The sequence below is a fragment of the Cetorhinus maximus genome, chromosome 4 (genome assembly GCF_964194155.1).
Source record: "Cetorhinus maximus chromosome 4, sCetMax3.hap1.1, whole genome shotgun sequence".
Classification (NCBI taxonomy): domain Eukaryota; kingdom Metazoa; phylum Chordata; class Chondrichthyes; order Lamniformes; family Cetorhinidae; genus Cetorhinus; species Cetorhinus maximus.
In genome coordinates this window covers 134826824-134854458 of record NC_135882.1, presented here as the reverse complement: position 1 = coordinate 134854458, position 27635 = coordinate 134826824, and the positions used below count along the sequence as shown (strand labels likewise).

General features: G+C 43.8%; 1 protein-coding gene across 2 annotated transcripts; it reads right to left on the bottom strand.

The window, feature by feature from the left end:
• Positions 1-7776: 7776 nt before the first annotated feature.
• Positions 7777-24147, bottom strand: LOC144679917 (uncharacterized). Of its 2 annotated transcripts, none has more exons than XM_078540881.1 (4): positions 23872-24147; positions 16645-16847; positions 13201-13310; positions 7777-12377 (listed from the first exon to the last, which is right to left on the bottom strand). In XM_078540881.1, exons 1-4 carry the CDS (start codon positions 23907-23909, stop codon positions 10893-10895), a joined length of 1836 nt encoding a protein of 611 aa, XP_078397007.1. In that variant the 5' UTR covers positions 23910-24147; the 3' UTR covers positions 7777-10892. The 2 variants fall into 2 exon arrangements, with proteins under 2 accessions (XP_078397007.1, XP_078397008.1); XM_078540882.1 differs by lacking the exon at positions 23872-24147 and adding an exon at positions 23766-23825.
• Positions 24148-27635: the final 3488 nt, after the last annotated feature.

The following is a 27635-nucleotide window of genomic DNA, read 5'->3' as shown; positions in this document are numbered from 1 at the left end:
TCCCTCTGATCCTCCTTACTTTCCACGGTCCTACCATTCCTCGTGTATTCCCATGCCTTGTTTCTCCTGCCCAAGTGCATCACCTCACACTTATCCACGTAACATTCCATTTGGTATTCCTTAGGCCATCTGACCTGCCCGTCTGTATCCGCCTGTAATGTTTGGGTCTCCTCCTGACTATTTGCCACTCCACCAATATTCATCTCCATAGGTTCAGGAAGGTTGAGCGCATAATGAGGCAGGGGGAAAGGGATGAAGTGTGTCACTGTGTGGATGCTAACTGATCCACTGTCCTTGTTGTTATTTTCAGCATCATCAGAGCCTGTCCTCCAGGAGGAATTCCAGATGCCCCCTCTCACATCTGAGGGCCCTCAACTGTCACCTGTGTCACACCATTTCTGCGATGCAGGCACCAGCACAGATACTAGCACATCGGTGGGCATTGCAACATCGGCTAGTGTCCCGGGGCACAGTGGAGGGAGCACTTCACAATCGCTGGAGCAGCTGGCAGAGACAGAGAGTGCCGATGGCACCAGCAGTCGGAGGACTGCAGGGGACCAGGCATATGCTGACATGCTGCTGCAGTGTGGGAGCATCTGGGAGTGTTGCATGAGAATATGCTTCTCTTGGTGTCTGTGGTGGAGGAATCCACGCAGAGCATCAGTGATGCAATGAGCCTCATGGCAGAGTGTCATGCTTCCTCCGTGGAGAGAGTGGCGACTCTCGTGAAGAGGGGCCTCCAGGAGAACAAGCAGCTTCTCCTGGTGTTACGCTAGGACCTGCAAGCCCTCAATGCAGCATTGGCCACAGCTGGTCAGTGCTAATGTGGGAGATGGTGTGGGCTTCAAGCTTCCCAGCTCGTTGCCCATCCAGCAGGGAAGTCCGGGACGACCTCACGTTGGCGGAGCAGCTGCCTGTCGTATCTGCAGGCTCCTCTCAGGGCGCTCCGGATGAGGGCAACAGCTGCTCCGGTTCATCGGGTGAGGCTGCAACGACTGGGGAGATGCCAGCTGTGGACCTGAGAGATCCCTCCCAGGCGGGGCCAGCACAGGCTCCATGGGCCAGAGGACGACCGCCAAAGTCAAAGGCCACCAGGATAGCAGATTCAGCAGGCTGTCTCAGATGCCGCTCCGAGCAAGGGGGCGACACCAAGATGTAGCACCCGGAAACGTAAACATAAGGCACCTCAGGCACACCACGGGTTTTTCACTGGTGCTTTTGTGTTGGCCCTAGATTAGCGATTTTTTATTTATGTTTGAAAAACGTTTTGGTTTGATTTTGTGTGGCCTTATTATGGTGAAAATTAAACCAGATGTGTTGCCATGGCTGAGGGTGGCTCCTTTGTTCTGCATTTGTATGTTTTACATACATGTCATGAGTGTTTGAGTGGACATTGAGGTTTATGTCCAAAGCCCTGAGTTGCAGCTGATGACCTGGCAGATTTAGCACTTAAATGCCAAGTATGGAAGTGCCAGGCAAGGCTGGTGCTCCTGATCCATTTGTGTGGAACTAGCTGAAGGTTCATCGGATTAAAGTGTCCCGGGTGTCTCTGCCTCCTTGGTGTAGTCCTGGGTCAGCTTCCTCATCCTCAGAATCAGTGCTGGACTCATCGTGTGCAGCCACATCCACTGCATCAACATCTTCATCATCCACTGCGTCCCCCCTTTCCAGCGCAAGATTGTGGAGAGCGCAGCATGCAACCACTATCACCGAGACACGATCTGGGGGGTACTGGAGTGCACCCCCTGAGCGGTCCTGGCATCGGAAGTGCATCTTGAGAAGACAGGTGGATCTCTGCACCACAGCCCTTGTGGAGGCGTGGCTCCTATTGTAGCGCTGCCCAGCTTCTGTTTTTGGACAGCGGAGAGGCATCATGAGCCACCTTCTGAGGGGATAGCCCTTGTCACCCAGCAGCCAATCATCCAGTCGAGCCGGAGCACTGAAGAGACCTGGCACCTGGGAGTGTCTGAGGATGTAGGTGTTATGGGAGCTGCCTGGGTACCTTGCACAGACTTGTAGAATCAGCATCCTGTGATCACACACTATCTGCACGTTCATGGAGTGGAAGCCCTTCCTGTTGACGAAGGCACCGGGCTCACCTGCTGGCGCCTTGATGGCCACATGTATGCAGTCTATAGCACCCTGGACACAGGGGAAGCCAGCAATGGCCGTGAAGCCTCTGGCTCGCCTGGTCGCAGCAGAAGTGGGTGAAGGTCAATGCCCGTCTGAACAGAGTGTCTGTAACCTGCTTGAGACAAGTGTGGACAGCTGATTGGGAGACACTGCAAAGATCACCCACCGAGCCCTGGAAGGAGCCAGAGGCATAGAAGTGGAGGGCAGCTGTGAGCTTGAGTCACTTGCATGGGGTGTCCACCCACACAGTTAGGGGAGATCTCAGGGCCAATCATCTGACAGATGTAGTTGACTGTCTCCCTTGACAGTCGGACCCTCCTTCGGCACTGCACCTCAGACATATTGAGGTAGCTGCTTCGCCGCCTGTATACCCTGGCAGCAGGATAGTGGCGTCTTCTGCAGCCCATTCCACCTTGGACTACCTCTTGGCCCTGCGCCCCTTGTGCCTGCACCTGTCCTCCCAAAGGTGGCTCCCCTGGAGGTTAATGTTCAACTCCTGGCCTCCTCCTTATTCTAGCCCTCCTTTCCTCCTCAGAGGAGCTGCCTCCAGTGGACATGTCAGAACCCATACCCAGGCTAGAGGGAGGCCTCCGGATAGCTGCAGGCCCAATAAAGATTACTGACTGCAGAGTGCTGACCTGAAGGTTAAAAGGAAACAGAAAGCTGTTGGAATTAGTTCTGAACTGCTACAGATCACACAGGCAAGTTTAAAAAACTTTCTGCAATAAATACTCACAGGCCAGATTGACAACCCCACTGAGCCCTTAAATCCTACCGGTGGATGAGTTTTGTTAAAAAGTCTCTTACCCACCTGACCGTTGCGCCCATACGCCGACCCAAAGATCGCATGGGCGCCTGAAAATTGGCGTTGGTTGCCGATTTAAGGGCCTTAACTAGCCTGTTAATTCATGGCGGATGCGCATCGAACTTCATCGCACACCCGCCCAGCGAAATATCGCGATAGTGCATAGATGTCGGGATGCTCGCCCGACGTCACCGCACGTCATTTTACCCGCTGACGTGTGGGGTCCACTCCTAGCACGTCAAGCAGAAAATTCTGCCTTCTATTACAGTTTTTCTGTATTCCATCTCTGATTATGTGGAGATCATGTGAAATTCCACTTGGTTATTGGGAGCCAAAACCCAGACTTGTGAGACCATGACCTCAGTACCAAAGATAACATGATGGCAACTGTGTCTCAAATTTTTAAGCAAGAGGCTGGTGTCACAGCGTGGGAGGTGTGAAAGTTTACTGCCTGACTAAACCTGTCATAGAGTCATAACGTTTTACAGCACGGAAAGAAGCCCTTCGACCCATCATGTCTGCTCCAGTCATCAAGCCCCTATCTACTCTAATCCTATTTTCCAGCACTTGGCCCATAGCCTTGTATGCTATGGCGTTTCAAGCGTTCATCTAAATACTTCCTAAATGTTGTGAGGGTCCCTGCCTCTACCACCCTTTCAGGCAGTGAGTTCCAGATACCCCCCAGCCCTCTGGGTGAAAAATGTTTTCCTCAAATCCCCTCTAAACCTCCTGTCCCTTACCTTAAATCTATGCCCCCTGGTTATTGACCCCTCCACTAAGAGGAAAAATTTTTTCCTATCTACCCTAGCTCTACCCCTCATAATTTTGTCAAGGCAGTCATATCTCATTATATTGTAGAATCTAGTTGGTTATGTTTCTTGTAGACAGGGGTCAAAAATAAACTGGTAAATCAGAAAATTCAGAAAGGACTTTTTTTATACAATGTATTTATTGATTGAATATAATTGATGGAATGTAATTATCTAATTATGTAAGAACCTAAGAAATAGGAGCAAGAGCAGCTCATACAGCCCCTCCAGCCTGCTTCGCCATATAATTAGATCGTGGCTGATATTGGAATTTAACTCCACTTTCCTCCTCGATTACCAAACCCATTGATTCCCTTATAGAGTCCGAAAATCTATTGATCTCGGCCTTGAATATACTCAATGACTGAGATCTACAGCCCTCTGGGATGGAGAATTCCAAAGATCTTTTGAATGAAGAAATTTTGCCTCATCTCAGTCATAAATGGCCATCCCTTTACCCTGGTACTATGTTCAGTGGAAACAGCCTCTCAGCATCTACCATATCAAGCCCTCTCAGAGTCTGAAATATTTCAATGAGATCACCTCTCTTTCTTCTAAATTTCAGAACGTATATGCACGTTCTACATAGGAAGATAAGACATAGGAGCAGAATTAGGTCATTCAGTCCCTGCTCTACCATTCTATTCTATCTATCCTTATAAGATAGCCCTCTAAGTCTAGGAATCAATTTAGTGAACCCTTATTGCACCCCTCTAAAGCAAGCATATCTTTCCTTAGCTACTTGACCTCACCTGCACCAATCTACCTGTTGCAAATGCACCTGTCCATGAGAGTATTGGTAGTAACAGCCACCACACAAACCTTGTGGAGGAGAAGTCCCATCTTGATACTAAGGACACCCATCGTTTTCTTGGGTGGCATTTTCACCTTGCTAAATGGGTTAGATTCAGAACAGATCTAGTGGAGTGGGCAGATAGCTGGCAGATTAAGTTCAATGCGGAGAAGTGTGAGGTACAAAGAACATGGAGAGACAGTATAAAATAAGGGATACTATTCTAAAGGGTGTGCAGGAGCAGAGAGACCTGGTGTATATGTACATAAGCCATCAAAGGTGGCAGGATAGGTAGAGAGAGCTGTTTCTTAAGCATACAGTATTCCAGGCTTCATTAATAGGGGCATAGAGTGCAAGAGCAGGGAGGTTATGATGAACTTATGTAAGACACTGGTTAGACCTCAGCTGGAGTAGTGTGTACAGTTCTGGGCACCACACTATAGGAAGGATGTGATCACATTGGAAAGAGTGCAGAAAAGGTTTACAAGAATGATTCCAGGGATGAGAAACTTGAGTTATGAAGATAGATTGAAGAGGTTGGGACTGTTCTCCTTGGAGAGGAGAAGGCTAAGAGGAGATTAGATAGAGGTATTCAAAATCATAAGGGGGCTGGATAGAGTAGATAGGGAGAAACTGTTCCCACTCGTCATGGGATCAAAAACGAGAGGCACAAATTTAAAGTGATTTGCGAAAGAATGACATGTGATGTGAGAAAAATCTTTTACACACAGCGAGTGTTTCGGGTCTGGAATGCATTGCCTGGAAGTGTGGTAGAGGCAGGTTCAATCAAGGCATTCAAGAGGGCAAAAGATGATTATTTGAATAGAAACAATGTGCAAGGGTATGGGGAAAAAGCAGGAGAATGGCACTAAGCCATGATGCTCATTTGGAGAGCTGGTGCAGACACAATGGGCTTAATGCCTTCTTCTGCACCATAACAATTCTGTGATTCTGTGATAGTGGCTCACAACTGGGCATCCATAAGATGCTAAGGCCATCAGCAGCAGAGTTGTATTCCACCACAATTTGTAACTTCATGGCCCAGAATTTCCCTCACTCTACGATCACTATCAAGCCTGGGAGTTAACCCTGATTCAATGAGCAGTATAGAACAGCATGACAGGAGCAACACCAGGCTTAGCAAAAAATGAGATGCCAACCTGGTGGAGCTACAACACAGAACTTCCTTTATGCCAATCAGCAGAAGCAGCATGCGATAGAGCTGAGCAATCCCACAACCAATGGATCAGATCAAAGCTTTGCAGTACTGCTACATCCAGTTGTGAACATTGGACAATTAAAACGACTAATAGGGACAGGAGGCTCTGTGAACATCCTCATCTTCAAAAATAGCGGATCCCAACACAAATGAAAAAGATAAGGCAAAAGTGTTTACATCCATCTATTCCCAGAAGTGCAAAGTGGATGATCCATCGCGACTCCTCCTAAGGTCCCCACCATCATAGATGCCAATCTTCAGCCAATTAGCTTCAATCCATATGGTATCAAGAAATGGCTGAGCACACTGGAGATACTTAAGTCTATGGTTCCTGAAATATTCTGCCTATAGTGCTGCAGACTTGAGCTCCAGAACTAGCCACGCCTCTAGTCAAGCTGTTCCAATACAGCTACAATATTGACATTTACCTGACTGTGAAAATTGCCCGAGTATGTTGGGCCGACAAAAAAAAAAGGACAAATTCATTCTGGCCAATTACCAATCCACCAGCAGGACCACTTGGGCCCCAGATCGAATTACAGCCTTGCTCCAAACATGGATTAAAGAGCTGAGTTCAAGGGGTGAGGCGAGAGTGACTGTTCTTAACATCAAGACAATCTGGAGCATCAAGGAGCCCTAGTAAAATTGAAGTCAATAGGAATCAGCTGGAAGATCCTTCACCAGCTGGAGTGATACCTAGCATGGAGGATGATGGGTTGGGGTTGTTGGATGTCAATAATCTCAACCCCAGCACGTTGATGTAGAACTTTCACAGAACAATGACCTAGGCCCACCTTCAGCTGCTGCATCAATACCCTTCCCTCCAAGATGAGGTCAGAAATGGGCATTTTTGCTGATGACAGCATAATGTTCAGTATCATTTGCATTCCTGAAATATCAAAGAGTCTGTGTCCACATACCCACATGGAAAGCATTCAGGCTTGGATTGATAAGTGGCAAGTAACATTTATGCCACAGAGGTGCCAGGCAATGACCATCTCCAACAAGAGAGAACCTAAACATCTCCCCTTGACATTCAATGGCATTACCATCATTGAAATTTTACTCTTCAATATTCTAGGGTCACCATTGACCAGAAACTTTTCTGGAATTGCATAAATTTTGCAGCAACATGAGAAGGTCAGGGGCGGATATTCTGCAGTGAAATCATCACCAAGTCATCTCTTGACTCTCTAAAGCCTTTCCATCATCTAAAAGGCACAAGAGAGTGATGAAATACTCTCCATGAGTATAACTGCAACAACACTCAAAAAACTCAAGACCACCAAGGACAAAGCAACCTGCCTGACTGGCACCCCATCAACCGCCTTAAACATTCACTCCCTTCATTACTAGTGCACAATGGCTGCAGTGTGTATCATACACAAGCTGCAGTGCAGCAGCTCACCAAAGGTTCTTTGACATCACCTCCCAAATGTCTACTACCTAGAAGTAAAGGACAGCAGGTGCATAGGAACACCACATCACCAACTTTCCCTCCAAGTTACATACCATTCTAACTTCCAAGTATTGGCCATTCCTTCATTGTTGCTGTGTCAAAGCCCTGGAACTCCCATCCTAACAGCACTGTGGGAGTACCCACACTAGATGGACTGCATCAGTTCAAGAAGGCACCAGCACTTTCTCAAGGCCAGTTATGGATGGGCAATACATTCTGGCTGTGCCAGTAATGCCCACATCCTATGAATGAATAATTTTTAAAAAGTAGAAAGCAGGAAAATAACCAATTTTCTGATAACTGAAATAACACTATTATTTGTCTGAGGCGCCAGCGGTCAAATGCATTCGGTCTTGGCTCGTCACAAGCTGCAGCATGCACATGTGTCTGCTTATCAGGAGGAAATTCATTGTGGTTTGACCTCATCCTGTCTTTAGAATGACAAGTCAAAGATTGCAGGTGTTTTCCAATCAACTCAGACAACATAGATCACCTGTTGTCAGTGATGCTCTGAGGGGTGAACTACTTTTTCTTCAAACAAGATTGGCCAGTCAAAAGTTATAAATTTTCATGCCTTTATTAAGGTATTTAGGTAGTGATATAACAACACCAATGTCGCCATGCTTTATATATTGATTTGGAGCATACATATTGCTAAAGCAAAATTATCTCACAATCATAACTGTTTTCCTCCAGTTTCCTGGGTCCACTCCTGAAGGGGCTCACTCATACTGGGATCCAGTTCCACAAGCACATGTCTTCCAGCATGTACCTAAGCTGTCACTACAAGCAGTACAGCAAAGGGACCATGACGTTTTCCCTCATGTCAGATTACTTGAGTTATAAGAAAGGTGCAAACTCTTCAGCTTTGAGAGATGGTGAATCAGAGGTGACTTCACAAATAAAGAATTATACAAAATGAAATTTCAAGCCTTTATACATTCTGAGCACGTGGGCATCACTGGCAAGGTTGGCAATTACAGGCCATCTGTATTTGCCCTGAGAAGGTGGTGGTGGGTCTTCTTCTTGAATACAGCATTTAGAGATTTGATTCAATTGGAGGAAATAAATACAATAGCTATCACTAGAGAAAAAGTACAAGGGAAACTAATGGGCCTAAAGGCTGATAAGTCCCCTGGACCTGATGGGCTGCATCTTTGGATATTAAAGGAAGTAGCTGCAGAGATAGTGGATGCACTGGTAATAATCTTCCAAGAGTCCTTAGATTCTGGAAAAGTCCCAGAGGATTGGAAAACTGCTAATGTAACATCCTTATTTAAAAAAGGAGACAAAAAACAGGCCACTTAGCTTAATATCTGTCATTGGGAAAATGTTAGAGTCTAATATAAAGGATGTAATAGAACATCATTTAGAAATACATACTCTAACCTAACAGAGTCAGCATGGCTTCATGAAGGGGAAATCATGCCTGACAAATTTATTAGAATTCTCTGAGGAGGTAACAAGCAGGATAGATAAAGGGGAACCAGTAGATGTAATATATTTGGATTTCTAAAAGGCATTCGATAAGGTACCACACATAAGGCTACTTAATAAGATAAAAGCTCATGGTGTTGGGGGTAGTATATTAGCATGGACAGAGGACTGGCTAATTAATAGGTGATAGAGAGTTGGGATACAGGGGTCATCAGGATGGCAACCTATAACTAGTGGAGTGCCACAGGGATCAGTGCTGGGACCGCAATTATTCACAATATATATTAATGACTTGGATGAGGGAAATGAAAGTACTATCACCAAGTTTGCAGATGACACAAAAATAGGGGAGGCAAGCAGTGAGGATGACACAAAGAGTCTACAGAGGGATAGAGACAGGTTAAGTGAGTGGGCCAAAACGTGGCAGATGGAATATAATGTGGAAAAGTGTGAGGTTATGCACTTTGCAGGAAGAATGGAGGAGCTGAATATTATTTAAATAGAGCAAGGCTGAAGAAAGCTGCAGCACAGAGGGATTTAGGGGTCCTCGTCCATGAATCCCAAAAAGCTAACCTACAAGTTCAACAGGCAATAGGGAAGGCAACAGGAATGTTGGCTTTTATTTCAAAGGGAATGGAGTATAAAATAGGGAAGTCTTGCTAAAACTAAACAAGGCACTAGTTAGACCACACCTAGAATACTGTGAACAGTTTTAGTCCCCTTATCTAAGGAGATATATACTGGCATTGGAGGCAGTCCAGTGAAGGTTCACTGGGTTGATCCCAGGATGGAGGGATTTTCTTATGAGGAGAGGTTGAGTAGGTTGGGCCTGTACTCACTGGAGTTTAGGAGAATGAGAGGTGACCTTATTGAAACATATAAGATTCTTAGGTGGCTTGACAGGGTAGCTGCTGAGAGGTTGTTTCCCCTTGTGGGAGAATCTAGGACCAGAGGGCATAAGCTCAGAGTAAGGGGTGCCCCTTTAAAATAGAGATGAGGAGGAATTTCTTCTCTCAGAGGGTAGTCAATCTGTGGATTTTTTTTTACCGCAGAGGGCTGTAGAGGCTGGGTCATTAAGTATATTCAAGGCTGAGATGGACAGATTTTTAATCAGTAAGGGAATCAAGGGCTATGGGGAAAAGGCAGGAAAGTGGAGCTGAGGATAATCAGATCTGCCATGATCTTGCTGAACGGCGGAGCAGACTCGATGGGCCGAATGGCCTACTTCTGCACCTACGTCTTATGGTCTTATGAATGGATTCAGACAACAATTAAGAGTGAACCACACTGATGTGGGACCAGAGTCACATGTAACAAATCACTTTTACAGAGCACCTTTAATAGGCCAGACCGAGTAAGTTGGCAGGTTTCCTTCACATCTGGTCATTAGTGAACCAGTTGGGTTTTTATAACAATCTGGCTGCTTCATTGTCGCTTTTACTGAAACCTGTCTCTTATTTCCAAATTATAAAAAGTCTGACTTTAAATTTTCAAATTGCCATAGAGGGATTTGAACTCATAATCTTTGTATCATTAGTTAGTTAACGTCAATATCATGCTGCATATAATACACCAATGTTGGCATGTATTATATGTCAATTTTGGGCCTACATACTGCTAAAGCAAAATTATCTCATGATTATAACTGTTTTCCTCCAGTTCTCTCAAAGAAGGAGCCTCTTTTGAGCCATGTCTGCAGGATAGGGGGACATACGGAACAAACTAGCTAAAGGCAAATGCAGGACAGATATTTGTGAGTAGTTCTTCAGCCAGAGTAATTAGCACCTGAACTGGGAGCTGGATAGAAGGTTAGAGGCAAACAACGCTGGAGATTTTAAACAATTAAATATTGTAACGATCAGGGTGAGGGAAACAAAGACTACAGTACCCATAAGCCATTATTCTGACAGTTACACCCTACAGCACTGACTCTGGTGCACTTTGCAGGATCAGCGAGAGTGGACATCATTTGTAAAGAAGAAAAGAACGTAAGATCTTGTGTTTATATCTCACCTTTCGCAACCTTAAGAGGTCCCAAAGTGCTTTACAGCCAAGAAAGAACTTTTGAAGTGTAGCCACTGTTGTAATGCAACAACTAAAGAAAAACTCACCCCTTCCCCCAAGAGAAAATAACACATTACAAAATTTTCAATTTCTCCTCTTGTATCCCAATTTGATGCTCCTTAGCTGAGGGGGAAAATGAAACAGCAATGTCCCAAGAACAAACCTGTGGGATGTTAGATAGCTATTCCTGGTTTTCCTCCCTTCTTACTTTTATTAAAAGTTATTTTGGGATTTGGGGTCAAGCTTTGACGGGCCCCTGGGAACTTTGACTCTTTGTTGCCCTGCATTGTTTGAACCTCAAAACTTCTGCCTGCTTTGGTTTGTGAATCTTGAACATCAAAGTCATTTGGAGGCTTCTGCTTGTTTGGTGTCTTCCTGCTCTCTGATGAGGACCGCCGTTTTTGATAGGCACAGTCAGAACTTGGTTTTCTTGAAAGGATCTTCCTTTGGTCAGCGGTTTGGACCTGGGTTTGATTGGTATTTTTGTTTTCTGGGAGGTTGGCATTGGAATCATCCAAAGGTTTTTCATTACTAGTTGGAGGGCATGAAGAGTTGCGCTTGGCGTGTTTTCCTGAGCGATTCAATCTCCTCCCTCGCTGACATGGTCCACTGCTTCCAGTTGGTGAGAGCGTAGGACTTTCCCCCAAAATATATTGCCGTACATTATAACTCTCAGCTGATGGCCCCACCAAACTTATGGTTTTATGATTTTCTTTCAACAGAACTCTTGTCAATTTTTGATTGACCAAGCTGCACCTGTGCAATATCTCCTTCTTCTCAGAGGGTTTCATCACAGTTAGATCAACCTGATGTATCCTCAGTACCGGTTGGATTTCACTGATATGTTCACAAATCGCTGACTTGATTTGGGATAGCCTTTCAAGGCAATTGGTCGCTGCTCCTATTGGGTATAAATTTACCGTATGCAGCTCACCATCACAAACCGTTTCAATGTTATTGGGACATGCTTCAAAAAGAAGATGAAACTCTTTCGTGCCAAAAGCCTGCAGGTAATTGAAAATCAATTTATCAACAGTGAAGCTTAAGTGAGGTGAAGAATAGCTAGTTGAAGAATGAGATGAATATGCATTGAGGCTACTATCATACTTTTCAGTGCTGCTATGCCCCACTGTCTCCTGAAGTCCAAGTGTGCTCCTATGAGTGTATGGAGATACATCTTCAATGTCATTGTAGCTGGTAACTGGCAGAGAAGCTGGAGAAGAAACCAAAGGCAATGGGGAACTATTGTTTTTATCAGAATTGATTCTTGACACAGAAGATCTTGATTGGATATTCAAGGCAAACTTGCCAGCACCATAATCATCCCCCTCGCTGGCTGTTGATGAATCTGAGCTACTACCAGAGACATTTGTTTGCCTGTAATTTCTAAATGCTCCAGATTGCAAGTATTTCTCATCTTTATCGAGTCTCCTTTTATTGGCTGAATGTCTTAGATCGGCGACTTCTTGTGGTGATTGATGGAGAATCAAGTTCATAAGGTCACTCCGAAGGTTCTTTAAAGAAGAGAAAGAACCTTTGATCTCCACAATGCAGCCTTTGGAATTTGCAACTTGAAAATCATGTCTGAAGATTAATTGACGAGCCTTCCCTTTGGGAAAGTGGCTTGTGTCCAGTTTTGTACTCACAAACAGCATCACCTGATAGGTCAAAAAGGAACATCTAATTAACACAACATACTCTTCGTTGCCTTCCTTCCCACCATCTTAGGCCATAAACAGTTCTTCCAGGTGAAATGCCAATTTGCACATACTCCTTCCAACTTAGCTTATTATATTCATGCTCATGGTCTCGTCTCTATACTGGGAAGACCAAACACAGACTGGGTCATTACTAAGTGAACACCTCCATTCAGTCTGTAAGCATGATCCCAAGTTTCCAGGTTTCTCACTTTAAATGCTGCCCCTACTCTTCCTTCACTGTCCTCAGCTTATCAATTCCAATGATACTCCATACGAGCTCGAGGAACAGCACCTCATCTTTTGATTATGCACTTGACAGCCTTGACGGTCCCAATACTGAATTCAACAATTTAGGTCACAGTCCATTTTCTCAGGCTACAGGTGCTGGTAATGGTTCTACTGTAAACATTTGCACCTAGACTGCACTCTTCTTTCATTATTTGTCGTATTACCACTTGCCTTGCATCATCACTCCTTTAGTCATGTATTCACTTCTGCCCTCCACACTATCACAGACCTCTCCTTGTTCTTTCCCACCCCCCCTCCCCTTTTTCACTTGCTCTGTACTTGCCTATAAATTGTTCTCCCAGTTCTGTTGAAAGATGCTCCATGGAATGTGTCAGTCCTCAACTGGCGAGCAGCATCGGGCTGCCTGCCTGGTGCCCTGAAATTACTTCCACTCAAACAAATTTCAATCAAATTTAGTGTAAAGTTAAGACCAGAATTAAGTTGGTACCTGATTTTGGCTAGAACGGAATTACTTCTCCCCTAAAGTATATACCTGTTCATCATCAGCATTGCTGTGTCCTTTTTCAACCTCACGTACTTCCAATTTGTACTTTGTCTCATCTAACACCAGTACATGTTCCCGTTTAAGGACATTGTTTGCATCTGTAAGGAAGAAATAATTTTAAGGAACACCAACAGTAGATCCCATGACCTCATAGGTAGGTAAGACCTAACTAGGTAACTGAGAATGCTGCCTGTAGCACCTCTGAAGGCCACTTACAATAAGGTTAGAATTTAACTATGCTTACCCTAATTACATAGACAGGGAGCATAGAAGTTCTTCTTCCAATTCCACACTTAACATAAGAAAGCAATGTGAGAAATAGGAGGGATATACAGTTCAAGAAAGGAGGGAGAGAGAAAACAGGGAACTACAGCCTAGTTAGGTTGATATCAGTCATGAGGAAAATGCTGGAATCTATTATTAACAAAGTCTCAACAATAAACTCAGAAAATCTTAGTGTGATCAGACAGAATCAACATGGTTTTATGAAAACAAAATCATGTTCGACAGATTTATTAAGAGCTTTTTGAAGATGTAACTAATAGGGTAGACAAAGGGAAGCCAGTAGATGTGGTATACTTGGATTTTTAAAAGACATTCGATAAAATACCACATAAAAGGCTGACATGCAAGATAAGGGCTCACAGAGTTGGGGTGATATATTAGAATGAATGGAAGAGTGGTTAAAGTATAGGAAGCAGAGAATGGGGATAAATGGGGCATTTTCAAATTGCCAGGTTGTAACTAGTGGAACGCTGCAAGAATTAGTGCTGGGCCTCAGCTATTTACAATCAGTATTAGTGATTTAGATGAACAGACCGAGTGTAATGTATCCAAGTTTGCTGACAATGCAAAGATGGTGGGAATGTAAACTCTGAGGAGGAGGCAATGCGACTGCAAAGAGATACAGACAGGTTAAGCAAGTGGGCAACAAGCTGGCAGATGGAATATATCGTGGGGAACTGTGAGGTTACTCACTTTGATAGTAAGAATAGAAAAGCAGGATTATTTTTTAGAAACGGGTGAAACTTCTAAATGTTGATGGTCAGAGGGGCTTGAGTGTATTTGTATAACACACAGAAAGTTAGCAGCAAGCAACTAGGAAGGTAAATAGCATGTTGGCCTTTATTGCAAGGTGCTTGAAGTAAAAGAATACGGAAGTCTTTCTACAATTGTTAAAGGCTTTGGAGAGACCATATTTGTGAGCGCTGTGCACAGTTTTTGTCTCCATATTTAAAGAAGGAAATACTTGCATTGGAGGCAGTACAGCAAACATTCACTAGATTGATCCCTGAGAGGAATTGGTTGTCTTATGTTGAGGGGCTGAGTAAATTGGGCCTATACTCTCTGGAGTTAAGAAAAATGGCAGGTGATCTCATTGAAATGTACACGATTCTTAAGGGGCTTGACCGGGTAGACACAGAGTTTTTTTCCTATGGCTGGGGAATCTAAAACAAGGGGATACAGTGTCAAACAAGGGGTCAATCATTTAGGACTGAGGTGAGAAGAAATTTTGACACTCAAAGGGTTGTGAATCTTTGGAACTCTCTACCTCAGAAAGTTGTGCGTGCTCCATTGTTGAGCATGTTTAAAACTGAGGTAGATAGATTTTTGGTCTCTTGGAATAAAGGAGTGGGCAGTAAAGTGGAGTTGAGGCAGAAGATCATCCATGATCATATTGAATGGTGAGCAGGTTCAGGGACTGTATGCCTGGCTTCCTATTTCTTGTGCTCTATTCAGACCCTCGAGCTGGCTCTGCCATTCAATAAGATCATGGTTGATCTTCTACCTCAACTCCACCTTCCCACACTATCCCCATGCTCCTTAATTTCCTTAATCCCAAAAAATCTATTAATCCCTCTCTTGAATATACTCAACAACTGAGCACCCACAACTTTGAGAGGTGGAAACTTTCAAATCTTCACAACTCTGAGTGAAGAAATTTCTCTTCCTCCCAGTCCTAAATGGCCAACCCCTTATTCTGATACTATGACCCCCTAGTTTGTGACGCCTCAGCCAGGGGAAACATCCTGCCAGTATCTACCCTGTCAAACCCCTTAAGAATTTTATATGTTTCAATAAGAACACCTATCATTCTTTTAAATTCCAGGGAACATAGGCCTTGGTCTACTCAATTTATCTCGTAGAATAATCCCTAATCCCGGGCATCAGTTTGGGTACCTTTGTTGTGCTTCCACTAAGGTAGTGTTAGAGGAAATACAGTAAGAATTTATTGAAAGGGAATGAATTACTTAAAATCTCCAGGCACGCCAGTGCTACCAAGCACATTAACAGTTAACGGTTACCAGATGAACCTTGCAAAGCCTTAGGGCTTGCAAACAACAGAAAGGCCTTGGGAGCCGGACTGGAGTCAGAGGATGACAACAACATAGATTAAGTGTGCTCTTCAAAAGATAAGAAAAGGACAGGTGGTCCCAGCCTAGACAGGGGGAAGAGGTCTCTGCCTGCGTGAAAGAGCACGTATGATGTAACCTATATGCTGACAAGATTGGAATTTGAACATTGATCTTGTACGTGATCAGAAGTGTATAAACTAAACTGTATGCTTGTAATTTAGCAGAGTGCTATCTCAAGCTGCCTTGAGATGGGTCTCTCCTTGCAATTGCTCGAATAAATGATTGTGACCTGTACCTGAGCATCCTGTGGTCCATTGGTCAAAGATGCCACAACAGTAGATATATCCTTCCTTAGATAAGAAGTCCAAACATGTACACAGTAATTCAGATGAGGTCTTACTAAGGCCTTATAATATTGCAGTAAGACTTCTTTACTCTTATATGCCAATTTGTTTGTGATAAAGGCTAATAGTCTATTTGCCTTCCTAATTATTTGCTGTACCAGCTTGTTAACATTTTGAGATTTGTGTACAAGGACACCCAGGTCCCTCTGAATACTTCTGGGGTTACTGACCCTCTGATTGTAATCCATACAGCAGCGATTGCCACCACTACTCTTCTGCAGATCTGGATCTCTACTTGCCCTAATCCAAGCCTCTGCATCTCCCATATCCTGGGCATCACCCCCATGCAGAGATGAGGAGAAACTTCTTTAGCCAGAGAGTGGTGAATCTATGGAATTCATTGCCACAGAAGGCTGTGGAGGCCAGGTCATTGAGTGTATTTAAGACCAAGATAGATAGGTTCTTGATTGGTAAGGGGATCAAAGGTTACGGGGAAAAGGCAGGAGAATGGGGTTGAGAAACTTATCAGCCATGATTGAATGGCGGAACAGACTCAATGGGCCGAATGGCCTAATTTCTGCTCCTATGTCTTATGGTCTTATACCACCAATCCCAGCCTCCGCTTCTCAATCGCGGCTTGTGCCCTTCCTGCTCGCCATCAACCACAACCCACCTTCCCAGCCACATACCCTCCAGACATGAGTGCCCCTTCCTAATGTCAGCTCAAGTACCTTCCTCCTTCTCAAAGATGATGTAAGCACAGTCTTTAACACTGGTTGGATATTCCACGTCCAGCACTTCACCCCCTCCATTTCTTGGCTTCTGGAAATAAATGGTCAGTTTATCCAACATCCGTGGCACAGGGATGGTTTTGGGAACATTCAGAACCTGAATTTTCTTTGGATTTTGTAACATCATTCCTGGTTCCTGGAATCTGTGAAGCACAAATCTTTAGTTGAATTAAATTTTATTTTGACATTGTGTACATGTGTCCGAACAACGCTTAGAGCGAGCATAAAAACAGAAAATGCTGGAAAAACTCAGCAGGTCTGACAGCATCTGTGGAGAGAGAAACAGAATTAACGTTTTGAGTCTGTGTGACTCTTCTTCAGAGTTCGCAGACTCAAAACATCAACTCAGTTTCTCTCTCCATAGATGCTGTCAGACTTGCTGAGTTTTTCCAGCCCATTTTCTGTTTTTATTTCATATTTCCAGCATCCGCAGTATTTTGCTTTGAACTTAGATACAGCAGGTAAGGGAAGATGCAGAATTTTTTTAAACAGAACAGGTTGTTATGATCTGGAGTGCAATGCCTGAAGGGGTGGTGGGAGCATTATTCAATACTAACTTTCAAAAGAAAATATAATATACACTTAAATAGAAAATATTTGCAAGGCTCTAGGGAAAGAGCAGAGAGTGTGGCGAATTGGCCAACGCTTGCAAAGAGCCAGCACAGGCAAGATTGGCCAAATGGCCTACCTCTGTGCTATATGATTCTATGCGCCGCCATAAGAATAGGACCTCTAAGAACCCAGAGCTGGATAGCTGCGTAGATGAATTGAAAGTTACAACAATAAGCAGAGATAGATACAGTGAAATGCTTGTGGAACATAGTGGTTCCTGAGCAGCTGGGGAAGGAAATGGTGCAGGATGAATTAAGTCAAATGCAAGGCTGGATGGACATTGTGGGACTGGGGCAAAAAAAACTTTCTTGGACGTTTCCTTTAGAAGGTTAGGACGGTTAGGGTAGATCTGACAAAATTGTACATGGTCTGTGGAAGAAGTGGGCTTGTTGGGCTAAAAAACCTCTTCTCATTTTGTTGCTTATTACAGAATGAGAGACTGCCAATAAAGAGAGAACTTGCATTTAGCCCTGTCACAATCTCAGAACATCCCAAAGATGAAATTTTGAAATGTGGTCACTATTGTCTCGTAGGAAATGTAGCAGCAAATTTGCACACAATGAGCTCACAATGAGCACAGAGATAAGTCGGTCTCAGTGATATAAAAACAAAGTGCTGGAAAAAACTCAGCAGGTCTGGCAGCATCTGTGGAGAGAGAAAAACAGAGTTAACATTGAGTCCAATATGACACTTCTTTGGAAGCTCTGAAGAAATGACCAAGACTTCTAAGGGGCAATTGATCTTTTCGACTGTGAGTTTACACAGGGTCATAGAATATTCTGAAGTAGGGTGGACTACTGATGAAGAGTTGCAGCCTCTTCCAGATAAGTATCCACAGTAGCAGGAGCAGCAACTACAGCATTCTACACAGTCACATGCAGGTGGATAGAACAGAGGATGGCTGCAGGGCACCACATTAACAAAAGGTGATACTGTCAGCACAGGATCTCTAGTTCAAGAGTCAGTGTCTTGTACCTTTTAGAGCAGCAGTGCCTGCAAAGGCTATGGTTCTGGAGGCAGGTGGTTGCAGACTGCACCTCTTGGAGAAAGATATAACACAATCGATGAACCAACAAAAGTAAAAGCCACTTCCTGTTCCCTTTGGTGTAACAGAGGAAGCTTTTTGATTAACCTGTAGAAATTCTCCTTCTACTTCACTGACTTTTTAAATTAACTTGCAAAATTCTTTTCATTCTCAAAAAGCAAGTGTTGCTCGCAAGTATTGCATATCCCTGGTTGCCCCAAGAATGTGATTGAACCACAGCAATGTGTTGAAAGCATTCTCACAGTGCTGCTGAGTATAAAGTTCGAGGATTTTGACTCAATAACAACAAAGGAACAGCAATATAAGTTCAAGTCAGAATGGTATGCGACTTGAAGGAGAACATGGAAGGATGATGATCCTATGAACTAGAAATCCAGAGAATTGGAATTCAAATCCCACCTTATGAGTTTGAAAATTTGATTTTTTTCAAAACACAGTTCTGCACATATACATACACTTACATGCAGAAAATATCATTACTAATCTTGGAATTGCATGTACTCTTCTTCAAAAACATTATTTCTCATCACTCTCTTGTCAACATATCCATTATCGAAATATAAAGTTCGATAGGGATGAAAGGTCATCAACCCGAAACATTAACTCTGTTTCTTTCTCCACCGGTGCTACCTAACCTGCTGAACATTTACAGCATTTTCTGTTTTTATTTATGATTTCTAGCATCCACAGTATTTTGCTTTTGTAAAAAAAAACCCTAGGCAAATTGCTCCTGTCACTTTGTAATAAAAGCTCTGGCCACTAGGTGTCACTGCACCATTCTTTTCCTCACAATTTCTGAAAATATTTTATTCAAACTTTTCTTCATCAATAACTAAAATTTAAGTCCAAAATGTATTCAATTTGCCTTAAAACCTTCACTAAATTTCTTACTTGATGGCCTGAGCCCCTTTCAAAAGCCTTGGATTTGATCATTTGCTGCAGCTGAAGACAGGCCTGCAGTCTGATCATGTGCAACGTTCACAATTTCCCAAGATGCACGAGTATAATTTAAGATAGCCAACTGATAAACTGCGTCTCTCTCAATATCTACTAAAATCTGGGTGCTTACCTTTCAAAATGATTTGGAGGGGACAAATTCCTAAACCTTTATTCAAGTTTATTAACTTTTTTCCTCCAAACAGCAGAAAGAACGTGTTTGTATATGACAGAGGGGCAGACTTCTTAATCTGTTCATCACAATTAGGAAATTCCTCCTTTCGAAAGCCAGTGGGCATCATTAAACCAGCCGGAAATGAACAAACAGAAAAACTGCAGAACTGCAGCTGATGACAGAAACACAGTCCTCCGCTATCAGCTACACCATCAATACAAATGACTTAATTCAACATGCCAGAAACAGCATTTACCGATGAGGGCCCAATATTTTACCATGCAATGCTATTTAATCTGCTTCATCTGGTGTCATCACCATTCAGGCCCGATTGTGAAAGGTGTATTTGCAATAGGTAATTTTTTTAAAAACTAAGAAAACAGTCAGTGATCAGCCATTACCATTGTTTAGCGGATCCTTTCTTTGGTTCCAGTGGGAGTTGGTGTCCGGGAATGGAAACACAGCCCAGGAGTCAATACCTGGAGTTGGGATACCTGACCCAGGCCACTTGCACAGGGTTATTTCACATTATGAGAAATTCAAGGCCATAAAATCTTTCATACAAACATACGTACGTACATTGAACATACGAATTAAGAGCAGGAGCAGGCCACTCGGCCCTTTGAGCCTGCTCCAGCATTCAATAAGATCATGGCTGATCTGATTATAACCTCAACCCCACATTCCCACCTACCCCCCGCCCCCTTTCACTCCCTTGCTTATCGAGAATCTAGCTACCCCTGCATTAAAAATATTCAAAGACACTTCTTCCGCACTGCCTTTTGAGGAAGGGAGTTCCAAAGACTCAATTCTCCAAGAGAAAAAATTTCTTAACTCTGTCCTAAATGGGCGACCCCTTATTTTTAACAGTACTAGATTCTCCCAAAAGAGGGAGCATCCTCTCCTACATCCTTCCTTAAATATGGAGACTAATAATGTACACTGTACTCCAGATGTGATCTCACCAGCGCCCTGTATAACTGAAACATAACTTCCCTACTTTTGTATTCAATTCCCCTTGGAATAAAAGATAACATTCTATTAGCTTTCCTAATTGCTTGCTGTACATGCATACTAGCCTTTTGCAATTCATGCACCATGACACCTTGATCCCTCTGCATCTCAAGAGCTCTGCAATCTCTTGCCATTTAGATAACATGCTTTATTTTTATTTTTCCTGCCTAAATGGACAAGTTCACTCTTTCCCACATTATACTCCATTTACCAGGTCTTTGATCACTCACTTGACTATTTATATCCCTTGTAGCTTCCTTGTGTCCTCTTCACATCTTACTATCTTACCTATCTTTATATCATCAGCAAATTTAGCAACTATACCATTGGTCCCTTCATCCAAGTCATTGATATAAATTGTAAAAAGTTGAGGCCCCAGCACTGATCCCTGTGGCACACCACTCATCGTATCTTGCCAACCAGAAAATGACCCATTTATGTCTACTCTCTATTTCCTGTTAGCTAGCCAATCTTCTATTCATACCAATATGTTACCCCCTACAACATGAACTTCTATTTTTTTGCAGTAACCTTTGATGTGGCACCTTATCAAGGTACATTCACCAGTTCCCCTTTATCCACAGCATATGTTACTTCTTCAAAGAACTCCAATAAATTGGCTAAACGTGATTTCTCTTTCACAAAATCATGTTGACTCTGTCTGATTACCTTGAATTTTTCTAAGTGACCTGCTATATCATCTTTAATAATAGCTTTTAACATTTTCCCTATGACAAATGTTAAGCTAACTGGCCTGCAGTTTCCTGCTTTCTGTCTCCCTCCCTTTTTGAATAAAGGAGTTACATTCACTATTTTCCAATCTAATGGAACCTTCCCCGAATCTCGGGAGTCAGCACTGAAGGAGGCCATTCGGCCTATTGTGCCTGTACTGGTGCTTTGAAACATCTGCAAGTACTTCAAATTGGTATTTATGAAGGAAAAGGATGCTGACAAAATGTTGGTAGAAGCAGAGATGGTAAAGATAATGGCTGGGCTGAAAAACAATAGGCAAGGTGTACTGAGGACAGCTATGCTTAGAGTGGATAAGTTATCTGGTCCTGATAGCTTGCAAGCAGGTTGCTAAAGGAAGTGGGGATGGAGGTAGCAGAAAGGCTTACCATAATCTTCCAATTTTCCCCAGATACAGCAGGAGATCCCAAAGGTTGGCAAGTGGCAAATTATTCAAGAAAGGGTGTAAGGACAGTCCTAGTAACAACAGACAGGTCAGTTTAACAACAGTGGTAGGGTAAGGTATTAGAAACAATAATCAGGGAATAAAATCAACATGAACTTGGGAGAGGTTTGAGTTAATTAAGGAGGGCTAGCAAGGACTTGTAAAAGGCAGATCCTGCTTGACTAATTCAATTGAACTTTTTGATGAAGTAACAGAGAATATTGATGCATCAAATGGATGTTGGCTATATGGATTTTAAGAAAGCTTTTGACAAAGTACCACATAAAAGTCTGGTTAACAAAATTGATGTTCATGGAATAAGAGGGTCAATGTCAGCTTGGATAAAACAAAAACTGGCTTATGGACAGAAAACAGCGAGTGGTGATAAATGATTGTTTTTCAGACTGGAGGATGGTAGACGTGGTGTTTCCCACAAGGGCCAGTGCTAGGACCACTGTTTTTTATATTATTTTGATATTGAATTACGGTCAACGTTCAAAATGTGTTGATGATACCTCCAAACTTGGAGGTGTGGCAAACAGTGAGGATGATAACAAATGACTGCAAAAAGATATAGTAGGCTAGTAGAATGGGCAGACAATCAGCAGATGGAAGTTAATATTAAGAAATGTGAGATGATGCATTTTGGCAGAAAGATTAGCAGAAGCAATATAAACTTAATGGCCGAGCTCTAAAGAGTGTGCAGGGACAGGAGGACATGGAGGTTCAGGTTTTTTTTATTCATTCATGGGTTGTGGGCTTTGCTGGCTGGGCCAGCATTTATTGCCCATCCCTAACTGCCCTTGAGAAGGTAATGGTGAGCTGCCTTCTTGAATCACGGCAGTCCATATGGTGTAGGTACACCCACAGTGCTGCCGGGAAGGGAGTTCCTGGGATTTTGACCCAGTGACAATGAAGGAACAGCGATATATTTCCAAGTCAGGATGGTGAGTGACTTGGAGGGGAACTTCCAGGTGGTGGTGTTCCCATCTATCTGCTGCCCTTGTCCTTCTAGACAGTAGCGGTCATGGGTTTGGAAGGTGCTGTCGAAGGAGCCTTGGTGAATTACTGCAGTGCATCTTGTAGATGGTACACGCTGCTGCCACTGTGCGTTGGTGGTGCATATATCTTTGAAGGTGACAGGACATAATGAGAGAGTAGTTAGCAATACATATAGGATCTTGAGCTTCATGAATAGAATTAAGTACAAAACAAGGAAATTATGTTTAACCATTATATCTAGTTTAGGTCACAACTGAGGTAATGCATCTTGTTCTGGGTCACCAAACTTAGGAAGGATGCAAAGGCCCTTAAAGAAGCAGAAGGGATTTACCAGAATGGTTCCAGGGATGAAGGATTTTAGCTAGTGAAGGGGACTCAGATTTAAGGTTTTGTGCAAGGGATACAATGGGGGATGTGAGGAAAAGCATGTTTACACAGCAAGTGTTAATGATCTGAAACTCACTGTCTATGAGGGTGGCGGAAGCAGAGGTGAGCAATGATTTCAAGAGGGAGAAGGGGGAATGAGACTGTATCACTCTATGGAGGCTGCACAAACTCAATGGGCTGAATGGCCTCCTGCGCCATAAAAACTGTATATTATATAGTATATCTTCAATTAATCGCACTCCCCTTCTCCTTCCCCATAGTCCTGTAAAAATTTTTTCATCTGCACGATAAATTTTGTTTTGAAAATTATTATTTAATGTGTTTCCTCCAGCCTTTCAGGCAGTGCATTCCAGATCATAATTTGTCCTGTTGAAAAAAATTCTGCTTCCCTTCTCTCTCCCTGATTCTTTAACCACTATTCTCCCTCGTCTTTTCATGGGCCAAATCCGAGAGTGGCATCTCATGTCACTCGAAACTCTTTTAAACGGCCACAGCCCCTTCAACTCACTCCAGTCGAAACCCTGGAAATCTGGCATATCCCTCGGCACAGGCACCCCCCTTCCATCAGAGGACACCAACCACCATAAAAGCACATTTTCCTTGCCACTAAGTCAAAAAGCCTGACAACTTTGCCCAGAAACCGGTTCTGCTTTACGAACCAGTTTCCTTCTGACAAGTGAAAACAGAACATGCCAGAAATAGTCAAGAGGTCGCACAGCGTCTGCAGGATTTCGCTTTTCCTTGTAAGAAATATCCGACAGTGAGAGCTCAGAGGGACAGGGTGGGGGGGAGTTCCTGTCGCCCCAAGTCTATGGCTCTTACCTGTCCGGGGCAAAGCGGGCGGATTCGCGGCGTTTCATTGTAAAGATCGCTCACTTGGCCAGGCTTTCCGCTTCTGGGCTAAGTCTCCGGGCGGGGAAAACGAAAGTGAAATCGATTGTGGAGGATTTTTGCGTCAACAGTTCTCTCCAGAGCCTCCCTCGATCCATTCCATATTTACCCTCTGAGATGTTTATTTCATACTCTGAATCACAGAGTATTGAGGAGAGAAGGAAGAGTAAGCGCTTTAAAAGGGCTATGAACCCATTTTTAAAAAATGTTGGTCAATTTTGTTTTCCCTGCCCTTTAACCTTCACGCTCCCTCCCCCAGTCCCAGCCAATCCCAAATCACAGAATGACGTGACACAAAAGGAGACCATTCGGCCCATCCTACCTGTGCCAACTGTTTGGTTGAGCTCCCACTCCCCCTGCTCTTTCCCCATAGCCCTGTAAATAGATTTCCTCTTAAGCATTTATCCTTTTGAAAGTTCCTATAGAATCTGCTTCTACTGCCCTGTCGGGCACTGCATTCTGGAGCACTGTGTGAAAAACGTTTCCTCATGTTGTGCCCGGTTCTTTTACCAATCATCTTAAATCTGTGTCCCCTGCTTACTGACCTGCCACTGGAAACAGGTTCTTTTTACTTACACTATCAAATCCATTCACCATGTTGAACAACTGTATTAAATGTTCTCTTGACGTTCTCTGCTCTATGTAATAGAAGGCCTTCAGCCCTGGCACTCTTGTAGTGAATCTCTTCTGCAAATAGGAATGTCAGAAGATGAAAAAAAAAAAGGATCTGTCTAGATTACCTTCTACCATCCTTCTAGTGGAATCGTGCTAATGGAGTTGTTGACAAATAATAGAAATCCTTCATTAAGTAGATTGCAACAGACCCAGACAATATGTGAAGAGAAAGCTCCAGTGGTGGAGAGTTTTCAGAACCATAGGTTCAGTCACTTGTTTCTCCCAAGCATGTTACACTTACCACATCAAATCTCAAATTACCCACGTACTGAATCCTAAAATGTCCATTAGTTAAACATTTCCACCCACATGCCAAGGTTTTTTGACTCATAATGCCTTCCCCTTTTCCATTTTCATTCCCCTATCTTTCCCTTTCATGAAACGTGGATGATGTATTTTCACAGGTGCAGTCACCTGCTACCTCACCTCCACATCTCCGTCTTCAGCTTTGAGCCTAGATAGAGAATGATGTGGGCTGTTCATCTGCGGTTGGCACTTGAGCCTTATGCTGCTGTAAGTGGATCACAGTCACTTCTAAGTAACCAAGATCATGCTCAATACTTACTGAAAAGGGTTCTGTTACTGTATCATAGGTAGGTCGAATTATATAGGATAAATTTTCCAATTGTTTAGACCCAGGATAAAGGAATCCTTGCATTGTATCTACTTGTTCAGAGCTGCCTTAAGAGTGATTGATGCAATAGTGTAGAGGGAGCTTTGCTCTGTATCTAACCTGTGCTGTGCTTGTTCTAGTAGTTTGATGGAACAGTGCAGTGACCTTCTCTCCATCATAAGATCAAAAGTGGGGATGTTCACTGATGATTGCAGAATGTCCAGCACCATTCATGACTCCTCAGATACTGAAGCAGTCCGTGTCCATGTGCAGCAAGACCTGGATAACATTCAGGCAAGTAACATTTGTGCCACACAAGTGTCACAGACAATGACCATCTCCAACAATCTAACTATCTCCCCTTGACATTCAATGGCACTACCATCGACGACGCTTAAACGATGTTTTACCTGCCGGCCGCAATGGCGGGTTTTCATGCCATATCGTCCCAAACCCACCGCATTGTGCATTCCCGGAAAACACGCTGTTTCCATGGCAGGTGGGCTTTCATTCTCTCGCCACACCATCACCTCGCCGCTTCATCATGCCAGGCACCACATTTAAAGTACAGCCGCTTCCAGCCCAGGACTGCAGCAAAGAGGACATGGCCCCGAAAGGCAGGAAGGCTACAGCTCTAAGTGCCTTTTGGATGTGTGGAAGCCCGCTGTGATATCCTCTACCCCCACTCTGGCTGCAGGAGGGGAAGCTACGTTACCACTCCAGGTAGGCAATGCCATTCAGCCCCTCGAACCTGCCCTGCCATTTAATAAAATCATGACTGATTTGATAGTAACCTGAAAACTGCATCCCACCTACCCCCAATAACCTTGCTTACCAAGATTCTATCCACCTTTGCCTTAAAAATATCAAAGACTCAGCTTCCACCACCTTCTCAGGAAGAGAATTCCAAAGACTCACGATTAAATAAGCGACCCCTTATTTTTAAACAGTGACCCCTAGTTCTAGATTCTCCCACAAGAGGAAACATCCTCTCCACATCCACCCTGTCAAGGCACCTCAGGATCTTATATGTTTCAATCAAATCACCTCTTATTCTTCTAAACTCCAGCAGATACAAGCCCAGCCTGTCCAACCTTTCCTCATAAGACAACTCACCCATTGCAGGTATTAGTCTGGTAAACCTTCTATGACAGCTTCCAACGCATTTACATCCTTCCTTAAATAAGGTGACCAATACTGTACACAGTACTCCAATTGTGGTCTCACTAGTTCCCTGTACAACTGAAGCATAACCTCCTTACTTTTGTATTTTTGTATTCAATTCTCATCCATGCAGCCAGGGTATGGCAACCATCTCATCACTCTAAACTCACACACTCAAGCCCACCACACATTCATTGGCATCTCACTCACTGCCAGCTCAAGGGACATTCCCACCCATTCTAACTCACAAACCTTATATGTCCATCTGACCTCATCTCCTCTGGAGACGGCCTCCTCAGCCCTCACCATCTTGAGGCCACTTGCACAGGTCAACATGTGCCCCCACACACACCATGGGATATCCTCCTTCCCCAATACAGCTCTCGTTCTGACCCTCTTCCATTGCCTTAGGCCACTTCTCCCACTTCCCCAAGCAAGACCTTGCCCTGCAGCCGTTGAAAAGCCACTCACATATGGCTGATCTGTTAGGTAGACACCTAAATGCTGCCCCTCTAAAAATGCTGTGGTGCTGTCTGTGAAGCCTGGTGCTGATGACTATGATTGCTGACCGAAGGAAGGTAGGCAAACAAACCTTGAAATCCCGAGCGAAGTGCAGCCTACCAGGTGCACACCGCTTATGTGCTGTTTTCCTGCCGACGTGGGTGGATGATCCAGCCGGGGGGGGGGGGGGGGGGCGTGGGGGGTGGTGGGGGGGTGGTGTGATGGTGTGATTAGACTGGCAGGCTGGCCTTAAAATGATATGCTGAGGTATTACAATGAGGTACCCAACGCCCAATGGTGGGAAACGTGGTCCACCATCAGTGGGCTGAGCGGACAATCGCAAACTGGTTTCACGCTGTTGTGAAACCGATTGCGCCATATTGTCCGTTCATGCCACCGAACATGCCCGACACCAGCGGGCACAGAAAATCCCGGCCCATGTCTAACCATGCTATAATATCAGGAAGTATTTAATGGAGCAGTGTAGTATATCTGAGTCCACAGCTCACTGTGCTTTAACACCTCGGATTGCTTGAAGCTGCAGTCGGCACTCAAAGTGTTACATACTTTTGATTATCTTGATATCTGAGAAAAAATATCAAGCACTGAGATAAAATGACATCCACAGTAACAGGACACACAAGCATATAATGAGCAAACTGTGGCCATAGTACAGATTGTCCATTTTCAGAAGCTTTAATATTCGTCGTTGAGTTGCAAGCAAGAGAAAATACCTAAATTA